Genomic DNA, 13107 nt, shown 5'->3' with positions numbered 1-13107 from the left:
CACTCCCAGTAGGCGGCGGCTTAGCGTGTGTAACTCTGCTAAATTCGCCTTGCGACCGATCAACTCGGAATGAGGGCCAATATCTCTAATGATCTGTCCTGGGGTACTCATACACGATGTGTTCTTAAAAAAGCCCAACGACGCCTGTTTTTACTGAGGAAAATGCGTATGGCGGGAATACGTAAGGAGATTTTAGTAAATTTTTATTCAGCCATCTTAGAGAGTGTCCTTACATACGGGATTGTAGTATGGTTTGGTAACTGTACTGCCGTAGAACGTAAGTCCCTTCAGAGAGTGGTTAAAACTGCAAGTAGAGTTATTGGAGTTAGTTTGCCCTGTATTCAGGATATATATGAAAAGAGGCTCCTCACTAAGGTGAGAAGTATTTTGGGAGATCTATCTCATCGTAATGTGGGGATGTTTTCTGTGCTGCCATCTAATAGGCGTTATCGTTCTATTCTCTGTCGGACAAACCGGTTAAGGGGTAGTTTTTTCCCAACAGCAGTAAAAATATGTTAAACCGGAAAGAACCGAGATAAATTGATAATTGAGAATGTCTTGGGTTCAGGAGTGCTCTTTCTGTTCTCATGGTCTCTGTATATGCTTGCTTTTAGTTTCGTTGATTGTTCATGTATTTTTTTTCTTGAACTATTGATGACAATAAAGTATTATTATTATTATACACAATATGTGCTCCACACCCCAGCTCAGCACTGAGTACCTGCATACACAAGATTCGCTCCGTGCTCCAGCTCCGCACTGAGTACCTGCGTACACAAGATTCGCTCCGTGCTCCAGCTCCGCACTGAGTACCTGCATACACAAGATTCGCTCCGTCCTCCAGCTCCGCACTGAGTACCTGCGTACACAAGATTTGCTCCGCACTCCAGCTCCGCACCGAGTACCTGCATACACAAGATGCGCTCTGCACCCCATCTCAGCACTAAGTACCTGCGTACACAAGATGCACTCTGCACCCCAACTCAGCACTGAGTACCTGAGTACACAATGGGGTCATTCCGAGTTGTTCGCTCGGTAAATTTTTTCGCAACGCATCGATTTTCCGCTTAGTGCGCATGCGCAATGTCCGCAGTGCGACTGCGCCAAGTAAATTTGCTATGCAGTTAGGAATTTTACTCACGGTTTTTTCATCGTTCTGTTGATCGTACTGTGATTGACAGGAAGTGGGTGTTTCTGGGCGGAAACTCGCCGTTTTATGGGTGTGTGTGTGTGTGAAAAAACGCTACCGTTTCTGGAAAAAACGCGGGAGTGGCTGGAGAAACGGAGGAGTGTCTGGGCGAACGCTGGGTGTGTTTGTGACGTCAAACCAGGAACGACAAGCACTGAAATGATCGCAGATGCCGAGTAAGTCTGGAGCTACTCAGAAACTGCTACGAGGTGTGTAATCGCAATATTGCAAATCTTTCGTTCGCAATTTTAAGAAGCTAAGATTCACTCCCAGTAGGCGGCGGCTTAGCATGAGCAAATCTGCTAAAATTCACTTGCGAGCGAACAACTCGGAATGAGGGCCTATATGCTCTCCACACCCCAGCTCAGCACTGACTACCTGCGTACACAATATGCGCTCCGCACCGGCACCACAACCCTGCACTAAGTACCTGCGTACACAAGATGTGCTCCACACCCCAGCTCAGCACTGACTACCTGCGTACACAATATGCGCTCCGCACCGGCACCACAACCCTGCACTAAGTACCTGCGTACACAAGATGTGCTCCGCACCCCAGCTCAGCACTGACTACCTGCGTACACAATATGCGCTCCGCACCACAGCTCTGCACTAAGTACCTGCGTACACAAAATGCTCTCCGCACCACAGCTCAGCACTGAGTACCTACGTACACAATATGCGCTCCGCACCACAGCTCTGCACTAAGTACCTGCGTACACAATATGCTCTCCGCACCACAGCTCAGCACTGACTACCTGCGTACACAATATGCGCTCCGCACCACAGCTCTGCACTAAGTACCTGCGTACACAATATGCTCTCCGCACCACAGCTCAGCACTGACTACCTGCGTACACAATATGCGCTCCGCACCACAGCTCTGCACTAAGTACCTGCGTACACAATATGCTCTCCACACCCCAGCTCAGCACTGAGTACCTGCGTACACAATATGCGCTCCGCACCACAGCTCTGCACTAAGTACCTGCGTACACAATATGCTCTCCGCACCCCAGCTCAGCACTGACTACCTGCGTACACAATATGCTCTCCTCACCCCAGCTCAGCACTGAGTACCTGCGTACACAATATGCGCTCCGCACCGGCACCACAACCCTGCACTAAGTACCTGCGTACACAAGATGTGCTCCACACCCCAGCTCAGCACTGACTACCTGCGTACACAATATGCTCTCCGCACCACAGCTCTGCACTAAGTACCTGTGTACACAAGATGCTCTCCGCACCACAGCTCTGCACTGAGTACCTGCGTACACAAGATGTGCTCCGCACCCCAGCTCAGCACTGACTACCTGCGTACACAATATGCGCTCCGCACCACAGCTCTGCACTAAGTACCTGCGTACACAATATGCTCTCCGCACCACAGCTCTGCACTAAGTACCTGTGTACACAATATGCTCTCCACACCCCAGCTCTGCACTAAGTACCTGCGTACACAATTTGAGCTCCGCACCCCAGCTCAGCACTGAGTACCTGCGTACACAATTTGCGCTCAGCACTAAGTACCTGTGTACACAATTTGCGCTCCGCACCACAGCTCTGCACTAAGTACCTGCGTACACAATATGCTCTCCGCACCACAGCTCTGCACTAAGTACCTGTGTACACAAGATGCTCTCCTCACCCCAGCTCAGCACTGAGTACCTGCGTACACAATATGCTCTCCGCACCTCAGCTCTGCACTAAGTACCTGTGTACACAAGATGCTCTCCTCACCCCAGCTCAGCACTGAGTACCTGCGTACACAATATGCTCTCCGCACCACAGCTCTGCACTAAGTACCTGTGTACACAAGATGCTCTCCGCACCACAGCTCTGCACTGAGTACCTGCGTACACAAGATGTGCTCCGCACCCCAGCTCAGCACTGACTACCTGCGTACACAATATGCGCTCCGCACCACAGCTCTGCACTAAGTACCTGCGTACACAATATGCTCTCCGCACCACAGCTCTGCACTAAGTACCTGCGTACACAAGATGCGCTCCGCACCACAGCTCTGCACTAAGTACCTGCGTACACAATTTGCGCTCCGCACCCCAGCTCAGCACTGAGTACCTGCGTACACAATATGCGCTCCGCACCCCAGCTCAGCACTGAGTACCTGCGTACACAATATGCGCTCCGCACCCCAGCTCAGCACTGACTACCTGCGTACACAAAGGCCCTCATTCCGAGTTGTTCGCTCGTTGCCGAGTTTCGCTATATTGCGATTAGTCGCTTACTGCGCATGCGCAAGGTTCGCAGAGCGCATGCGCTTAGTTATTTTACTCAAAAGTTAGGTATTTTAATCACGGCATTACGAGGAATTTTCTTCGTTCTGGTGATCGTAATGTGATTGACAGGAAGTGGGTGTTTCTGGGCGGAAACTGGCCGTTTTATGGGTGTGTGTGAAAAAACGCTACTGTTTCTGGGAAAAAACGCGGGAGTTTCTGGAGAAACGGAGGAGTGTCTGGGCGAACGCTGGGTGTGTTTGTGACGTCAAACCAGGAACGAAACTGACTGAACTGATCGCAGTGTAGAAGTAAGTGTGGAGCTACTGAGAAACTGCTAAGAAATGTCTATTCGCAATTCTGCTAATCTTTCGTTCGCAATTCTGCTAAGCTAAGATTCACTTCCAGTAGGCGGCGGCTTAGCGTGTGCAATGCTGCTAAAAGCAGCTAGCGAGCGAACAACTCGGAATGAGGGCCAATATGCGCTCCGCACCACAGCTCTGCACTAAGTACCTGCGTACACAAGATGTGCTCCGCACCCCAGCTCGGCACTGACTACCTGCGTACACAATATGCTCTCCGCACCGCAGCTCTGCCCTAAGACTACCTGCGTACACAAGATGCGCACCGCACTGCACAAGCTCCGATATCTCTATAACAGAGAATACAGGCTGTAGCTTCAGGTGTGAGTTTCTAGTAGGCGATCTGGAGGCCAAGTTACTGTACACATCTCATCCACATCAATGGGTTATGCTGCAGAGAGAGGGTACAGACCTGAGCCAATAATCTTTTCAATCTTAATTCTGGAAGCCTCTATCTCCCGAGCAAACTCGTGCACAGCCTGGCAGGGGTCTTCATACGTGTGGGGGTCAACATAGAGCTTGGACTCCGGAAAGGTGACTATTGGGACAAGAGAAGAGACCATTATACGACATACTATTCATAGGACACCATATGTTCCTCTCTAACAAATGCTGGACACCTTGTACGGCCGTGTCTGGTGTGAGGACACTGAGCAAACACATGTAGCATTGGTCACTTTCCCTCGTCATAATGAAGAAGAGGATGTCAGGAGAAGAGGACGTCAGAAGAGGTGTTAGAAGAAGAGGACGTTACGAGAAGAGGGCGTCAGAAGAAGAGGACATTACGAGAAGAGGGCGTCAGGAGAAGAGGGAGTCAGGAGAAGAGGGAGTCAGGAAAAGAGGGAGTCAGGAGAAGAGGATGTTAAGTGAAGAGGGCGTTAGGAGAAGAAGGCATTCGGAGAAGAAGGGTTTATGAGAAGAGGGGGTTAGGAGAAGAGGAGGTTAGGAGAAAAGGACATTAGGAGAAGAGGACGTTAGGAGAAGAAGGAATTCGGAGAAGAGGGGTTTAGGAGAAAAGGACGTTAGGAGAAAAGGACGTTTGGAGAAGAGGGCGATAGGAGAAGAGGGCGATAGGAGAAGAAGGCGTTAGGAGAAGAGGAGGTTAGGAGAAGAGGAGGTTAGGAGAAGATGAGGTTAGGAGATAGTTAGGAGAAGAGGAGGTTAGGAGAAGAGGACATTAGGAGAAGAGGACGTTAGGAGAAGAGGACGTTAGGAAAAGACGACGTTAGGAAAAGAAGACGTTAGGAGAAGAGGACGTTAGGAGAAGAGGACGTTAGGAGAAGAGGACGTTAGGAGAAGAGGAGGTTAGGAGAAGACGAGGTTAGGAGATAGTTAGGAGAAGAGGAGGTTAGGAGAAGATGACGTTAGGAGAAGAGGATGTTAGGAGAAGATGATGTTAGGAGAAGATGACGTTAGGAGAAGATGACGTTAGGAGAAGAGGACGTTAGGAGAAGATGACGTTAGAAGAAGAGGATGTTAGGAGAAGATGACGTTAGGAGAAGATGACGTTAGGAGAAGGTGACATTAGGAGAAGATGACGTTAGGAGAAGAGGTTAGGAGAAGATGACATTAGGAGAAAAGGATGTTAGGAGAAGAGGATGTTAGGAGAAGATGACGTTAGGAGAAGATGACGTTAGGAGAAGAAGACGTTAGGAGAAGAGGACGTTAGGAGAAGAGGACCGTTAGGAGAAGAGGAGGTTAGGAGAAGAGGACGTTAGGAGAAGATGACGTTAGGAGAAGATGACGTTAGGAGAAGATGATGTTAGGAGAAGAGGACGTTAGGAGAAGATGACGTTAGGAGAAGAGGATGTTAGGAGAAGAGGACGTTAGGAGAAGAGGACGTTAGGAGAAGATGACGTTAGGAGAAGAGGATGTTAGGAGAAGTTGACGTTAGGAGAAGATGACGTTAGGAGAAGATGACATTAGGAGAAAATGACGTTAGGAGAAGAGAATGTTAGGAGAAGATGACGTTAGGAGAAGAGGACGTTAGGAGAAGAGGACGTTAGGAGAAGATGATGTTAGGAGAAGAGCACTTTAGGAGAAGAGGACGTTAGGAAAAGAAGACATTAGGAGAAGACGAGGTTAGGAGATAGTTAGGAGAAGAGGAGGTTAGGAGAAGAGGAGGTTAGGAGAAGATGACGTTAGGAGAAGAGGATGTTAGGAGAAGTTGACGTTAGGAGAAGATGACGTTAGGAGAAGATGACGTTAGGAGAAGAGGTTAGGAGAAGATGACGTTAGGAGAAGATGACATTAGGAGAAGAGGATGTTAGGAGAAGAGGATGTTAGGAGAAGATGACGTTAGGAGAAGATGACGTTAGGAGAAGAAGACGTTAGGAGAAGAGGACGTTAGGAGAAGAGGACGTTAGGAGAAGAGGAGGTTAGGAGAAGACGAGGTTAGGAGATAGTTAGGAGAAGAGAAGGTTAGGAGAAGACGAGGTTAGGAGATAGTTAGGAGAAGAGGAGGTTAGGAGAAGAGGACATTAGGAGAAGATGACATTAGGAGAAGATGACGTTAGGAGAAGAGGATGTTAGGAGAAGAGGATGTTAGGAGAAGATGACGTTAGGAGAAGATGACGTTAGGAGAAGAAGACGTTAGGAGAAGAAGACGTTAGGAGAAGAGGACGTTAGGAGAAGAAGACGTTAGGAGAAGAGGACGTTAGGAGAAGAGGACGTTAGGAGAAGAGGAGGTTAGGAGAAGACGAGGTTAGGAGATAGTTAGGAGAAGAGGAGGTTAGGTGAAGAGGACATTAGGAGAAGAGGATGTTAGGAGAAGAGGACGTTAGGAGAAGATGACGTTAGGAGAAGATGACATTAGGAGAAGAGGATGTTAGGAGAAGAGGATGTTAGGAGAAGAGGACGTTAGGAGAAGATGACGTTAGGAGAAGAGGGTGTTAGGAGAAGAGGACGTTAGGAGAAGTTGACGTTAGGAGAAGATGACGTTAGCAGAAGATGACGTTAGGAGAAGAGGATGTTAGGAGAAGTTGACGTTAGGAGAGATGACGTTAGGAGAAGATGACATTAGGAGAAGATGACGTTAGGAGAAGAGGATGTTAGGAGAAGATGACGTTAGGAGAAGAGGACGTTAGGAGAAGATGATGTTAGGAGAAGAGGACTTTAGGAGAAGAGGACGTTAGGAGAAGAGGACGTTAGGAAAAGAAGACATTAGGAAAAGAAGACATTAGGAGAAGAGGACGTTAGGAGAAGAGGATGTTAGGAGAAGAGGACGTTAGGAGAAGATGACGTTAGGAGAAGATGACGTTAGGAGAAGAGGAAGTTAGGAGAAGAGGACGTTAGGAGAAGAGGATGTTAGGAGAAGAGGACGTTAGGAGAAGAGGACGTTAGGAGAAGATGACGTTAGGAGAAGAGGATGTTAGGAGAAGTTGACGTTAGGAGAAGATGACTTTAGGAGAAGATCATATTAGGAGAAGATGACGTTAGGAGAAGAGGATGTTAGGAGAAGATGACGTTAGGAGAAGAGGACGTTAGGAGAAGAGGACGTTAGGAGAAGATGATGTTAGGAGAAGAGGACTTTAGGAGAAGAGGACGTTAGGAGAAGAGGACGTTAGGAAAAGAAGACATTAGGAGAAGACGAGGTTAGGAGATAGTTAGGAGAAGAGGAGGTTAGGAGAAGAGGACGTTAGGAGAAGATGACGTTAGAAGAAGAGGATGTTAGGAGAAGATGACGTTAGGAGAAGATGACGTTAGGAGAAGATGACGTTAGGAGAAGAGGTTAGGAGAAGATGACGTTAGGAGAAGATGACATTAGGAGAAGAGGATGTTAGGAGAAGAGGATGTTAGGAGAAGATGACGTTAGGAGAAGATGACGTTAGGAGAAGAAGACGTTAGGAGAAGAGGACGTTAGGAGAACAGGACGTTAGGAGAAGAGGAGGTTAGGAGAAGACGAGGTTAGGAGATAGTTAGGAGAAGAGGAGGTTAGGAGAAGAGGACATTAGGAGAAGAGGACGTTAGGAGAAGATGACGTTAGGAGAAGATGACGTTAGGAGAAGATGACGTTAGGAGAAGAGGATGTTAGGAGAAGATGACGTTAGGAGAAGAAGACGTTAGGAGAAGAGGACGTTAGGAGAAGATGACGTTAGGAGAAGATGACATTAGGAGAAGAGGATGTTAGGAGAAGTTGACGTTAGGAGAAGATGACGTTAGGAGAAGATGACATTAGGAGAAGATGACGTTAGGAGAAGAGGACGTTAGGAGAAGAGGGCGTTAGGAGAAGATGATGTTAGGAGAAGAGGATCTGCTTTCTGTCATATATAATGTATATATGTAATGTAGTGTTACATTACAGACTCTATCACACATTGCTGCACATCTCCCTGTATATACTGTTCTGCAGACTAATAATAATAATGACCCTAATTGCTCTGGGTTCCGGTATGAATGGTCGAGGTTGTTATTGTCGACAGTCATTAGGTCGACCACTATTGGTCGACATGGACATGGTCGACATGGACACATGGTCAACACATGAAAATGGTCGACACATGAAAGGTCGACACATGAAACGATCGACATGAGTTTTTTTTTACTTTTTTTGGTATCGTTTTTTTGCGTAAAGTGACCGGGAACCCCAATTAGTGCACCGCGTCCCCTCGCATGGCTCGCTTCGCTCGCCATGCTTCGGGCATGGTGCCTTCGCTCCGCTACCGCTTCGCTTGGCACAGATTACCGTTCCAATCGTAGTCCACGTGGATCGTAAAGTATGGAAAAGTTCCCCAAAAGAAAAAAATTAAAAACTCATGTCGACTTTTTCATGTGTCGACCTTTCATGTGTCGACCATTTTCATGTGTCGACCAAGTGTCCATGTTGACCATGTCAATGTCGACCAATAGTGGTCGACCTAATGACTGTCGACCATAACATGGTCGACCATCTAAACGGATACCATTGCTCTGATAGGAACTCACTTTGCCCATTCTGATAATGCATTTTCTCCTCGTCGGAGTCCTGGAAAGCCTTGCTGTATCCACAGTGCCTGCAGGACAGACAGACAGACAAGCTGCAGACATGAGACATTGCATTGTACAGCGCTGCGGAATATGTGTGCGCTATATAAATAACTGGTAATAATAATAAATAGAAGACAGGGACGGGGGATTGTGGACGCACCTCTTCCTGCAGATCAGCACAGTCAGAAGTACAATGAGGCCTATAATTAGCGTCAGGCAGATCCACACGATCGTCATAGTGTCATATCTGAGAGCCACTGAGACACAAGCACAGATAACTTACAGTATTACATCATACATGGTATAGACATGTAACACACGTCTGCTTAGTACATACAGACACAACATACTCTATATACACGGATTGGGCATTCGTAGAGTATATCCTGTAGGGTCAGACGCTCAGTACAGGGGGTGTGAGGGTCACTGACTGATACACCCCAGTGTTACAGTGTCCTGTAGGGTCAGACGCTCAGTACAGGGGGTGTGAGGGTCACTGACTGATACGCCCCAGTGTTACAGTGTCCTGTAGGGTCAGACTCTCAGTACAGGGGGTGAGAGGGTCACTGACTGATACACCCCAGTGTTACAGTGTCCTGTAGGGTCAGACGCTCAGTACAGGGGGTGTGAGGGTCACTGACTGATACGCCCCAGTGTTACAGTGTCCTGTAGGGTGAGACGCTCAGTACAGGGGGTGTGAGGGTCACTGACTGATACACCCCAGTGTTACAGTGTCCTGTAGGGTCAGACTCTCAGTACAGGGGGTGAGAGGGTCACTGACTGATACACCCCAGTGTTACAGTGTCCTGTAGGGTCAGACTCTCAGTACAGGGGGTGTGAGGGTCACTGACTGATACACCCCAGTGTTACAGTGTCCTGTAGGGTCAGACGCTCAGTACAGGGGGTGTGAGGGTCACTGACTGATACGCCCCAGTGTTACAGTGTCCTATAGGGTGAGACGCTCAGTACAGGGGGTGTGAGGGTCACTGACTGATACACCCCAGTGTTACAGTGTCCTATAGGGTGAGACGCTCAGTACAGGGGGTGTGAGGGTCACTGACTGGTACGCCCCAGTGTTACAGTGTCCTGTAGGGTCAGACGCTCAGTACAGGGGGTGTGAGGGTCACTGACTGGTACGCCCCAGTGTTACAGTGTCTTGTAGGGTCAGACGCTCAGTACAGGGGGTGTGAGGGTCACTGACTGGTACGCCCCAGTGTTACAGTGTCCTATAGGGTGAGACGCTCAGTACAGGGGGTGTGAGGGTCACTGACTGGTACGCCCCAGTGTTACAGTGTCTTGTAGGGTCAGACTCTCAGTACAGGGGGTGTGAGGGTCACTGACTGATACACCCCAGTGTTACAGTGTCCTGTAGGGTCAGACGCTCAGTACAGGGGGTGTGAGGGTCACTGACTGATACGCCCCAGTGTTACAGTGTCCTATAGGGTGAGACGCTCAGTACAGGGGGTGTGAGGGTCACTGACTGATACACCCCAGTGTTACAGTGTCCTATAGGGTGAGACGCTCAGTACAGGGGGTGTGAGGGTCACTGACTGGTACGCCCCAGTGTTACAGTGTCCTATAGGGTGAGACGCTCAGTACAGGGGGTGTGAGGGTCACTGACTGATACACCCCAGTGTTACAGTGTCCTATAGGGTGAGACGCTCAGTACAGGGGGTGTGAGGGTCACTGACTGGTATGCCCCAGTGTTACAGTGTCTTGTAGGGTCAGACGCTCAGTACAGGGGGTGTGAGGGTCACTGACTGGTACGCCCCAGTGTTACAGTGTCCTATAGGGTGAGACGCTCAGTACAGGGGGTGTGAGGGTCACTGACTGGTACGCCCCAGTGTTACAGTGTCTTGTAGGGTCAGACGCTCAGTACAGGGGGTGTGAGGGTCACTGACTGGTACGCCCCAGTGTTACAGTGTCCTATAGGGTGAGACGCTCAGTACAGGGGGTGTGAGGGTCACTGACTGATACACCCCAGTGTTACAGTGTCCTGTAGGGTCAGACGCTCAGTACAGGGGGTGCGAGAGTCACTGACTGATACGCCCCAGTGTTACAGTGTCCTGTAGGGTCAGACGCTCAGTACAGGGGGTGCGAGAGTCACTGACTGATACACCCCAGTGTTACAGGGTCCTGTAGGGTCAGACTCTCAGTACAGGGGGTGTGAGGGTCACTGACTGATACACCCCAGTGTTACAGTGTCCTGTAGGGTCAGACGCTCAGTACAGGGGGTGAGAGGGTCACTGACTGATACACCCCAGTGTTACAGTGTCCTGTAGGGTCAGACGCTCAGTACAGGGGGTGAGAGGGTCACTGACTGGTACGCCCCAGTGTTACAGTGTCTTGTAGGGTCAGACGCTCAGTACAGGGGGTGTGAGGGTCACTGACTGATACACCCCAGTGTTACAGTGTCCTGTAGGGTCAGACTCTCAGTACAGGGGGTGAGAGGGTCACTGACTAATACACCCCAGTGTTACAGTGTCCTGTAGGGTCAGACGCTCAGTACAGGGGGTGTGAGGGTCACTGACTGATACGCCCCAGTGTTACAGTGTCCTATAGGGTGAGACGCTCAGTACAGGGGGTGTGAGGGTCACTGACTGATACACCCCAGTGTTACAGTGTCCTATAGGGTGAGACGCTCAGTACAGGGGGTGTGAGGGTCACTGACTGGTACGCCCCAGTGTTACAGTGTCCTATAGGGTGAGACGCTCAGTACAGGGGGTGTGAGGGTCACTGACTGATACGCCCCAGTGTTACAGTATCCTGTAGGGTGAGACGCTCAGTACAGGGGGTGTGAGGGTCACTGACTGGTACGCCCCAGTGTTACAGTGTCCTGTAGGGTGAGACGCTCAGTACAGGGGGTGAGAGGGTCACTGACTGATACACCCCAGTGTTACAGTGTCTTGTAGGGTCAGACGCTCAGTACAGGGGGTGAGAGGGTCACTGACTGATACACCCCAGTGTTACAGTGTCCTGTAGGGTGAGACGCTCAGTACAGGGGGTGTGAGGGTCACTGACTGATACACCCCAGTGTTACAGTGTCCTGTAGGGTCAGATGCTCAGTACAGGGGGTGTGAGGGTCACTGACTGATACACCCCAGTGTTACAGTGTCCTGTAGGGTGAGACGCTCAGTACAGGGGGTGTGAGGGTCACTGACTGATACACCCCAGTGTTACAGTGTCCTGTAGGGTCAGATGCTCAGTACAGGGGGTGTGAGGGTCACTGACTGATACGCCCCAGTGTTACAGTATCCTGTAGGGTCAGACGCTCAGTACAGGGGGTGTGAGGGTCACTGACTGATACGCCCCAGTGTTACAGTGTCCTGTAGGGTGAGACGCTCAGTACAGGGGGTGTGAGGGTCACTGACTGATACGCCCCAGTGTTACAGTATCCTGTAGGGTGAGACGCTCAGTACAGGGGGTGAAAGGGTCGCTGTATGGTACGCCCCAGTGTTACTGTATTAGTCAGTTACAGCTTAGTACATGAGAGTTATGAGGGTTAGATATTAGATATGAAGATCTTCATGGTGAGGATTCCTCTGCATTCTGTAGTCAGTAGCCTTCGTATCCTTCTAAGGTGGGTTTCTCACTTACCTGCCTTATTGGTTTCCACCTCTACAGTTTGGCTAAACCTCCCACAGCCAGCCGAGGTGCGGGCCCTGACCTGGAAGATATAGCGGGTGGAGGGTTTCAGGCCAGTCACTACCGCTCGGGTCTCCTTAGCCTTCAGAGTAGAATAACTCTGCATCTCCTTGTCCTGGAGGCCAAGAACAATACGGAAGGTCAGAGAGGATGTACAGGATACAGAGAGTAACTACAGGTCCTGTATTACTATAACTGTGCTGAGACAGAGAGTAGCTACAGGTCATGTATTACAATAACTGTGCTGAGATAGAGAGTAGCTACAGGTCCTGTATCACTATAACTGTGCTGAGACAGAGAGTAGCTACAGGTCCTGTATTACAATAACTGTGCTGAGATAGAGAGTAGCTACAGGTCATGTATTACAATAACTGTGCTGAGATAGAGAGTAGCTACAGGTCCTGTATCACTATAACTGTGCTGAGACAGAGAGTAGCTACAGGTCATGTATTACAATAACTGTGCTGAGATAGAGAGTAGCTACAGGTCCTGTATCACTATAACTGTGCTGAGATAGAGAGTAGCTACAGGTCCTGTATTACTGTAACTGTGCTGAGACAGAGAGTAGCTACAGGTCCTGTATTACTATAACTGTGTTGAGACAGAGATTAGCTACAGGTCCTGTATTACAATAACTGTGCTGAGATAGAGAGTAGCTACAGGTCCTGTATTACTATAACTGTGCTGAGAAAGAGAGTAGCTACAG

General features: G+C 49.3%; 1 protein-coding gene across 1 annotated transcript in view; it reads right to left on the bottom strand.

The window, feature by feature from the left end:
* LOC134966846 (ephrin type-A receptor 8-like) overlaps positions 1-13107 on the bottom strand; it is a 196577-nt gene that overhangs the window by 52092 nt on the left and 131378 nt on the right. Inside the window, exons 7-10 of the mRNA XM_063943890.1 lie at positions 12354-12516; positions 8917-9013; positions 8715-8782; positions 4204-4329 (exon numbers count right to left, since the gene is read on the bottom strand). Coding sequence (XP_063799960.1) covers positions 4204-4329; positions 8715-8782; positions 8917-9013; positions 12354-12516 — 454 coding nt within the window. The remainder of the gene's footprint in view (positions 1-4203; positions 4330-8714; positions 8783-8916; positions 9014-12353; positions 12517-13107) is intronic.

The sequence above is a fragment of the Pseudophryne corroboree genome, chromosome 10, assembly GCF_028390025.1.
Source record: "Pseudophryne corroboree isolate aPseCor3 chromosome 10, aPseCor3.hap2, whole genome shotgun sequence".
NCBI classification, from domain to species: domain Eukaryota; kingdom Metazoa; phylum Chordata; class Amphibia; order Anura; family Myobatrachidae; genus Pseudophryne; species Pseudophryne corroboree.
The sequence above is the reverse complement of the archived record's forward strand: the minus strand, read 5'-3'. Positions and strand labels throughout refer to the sequence as shown.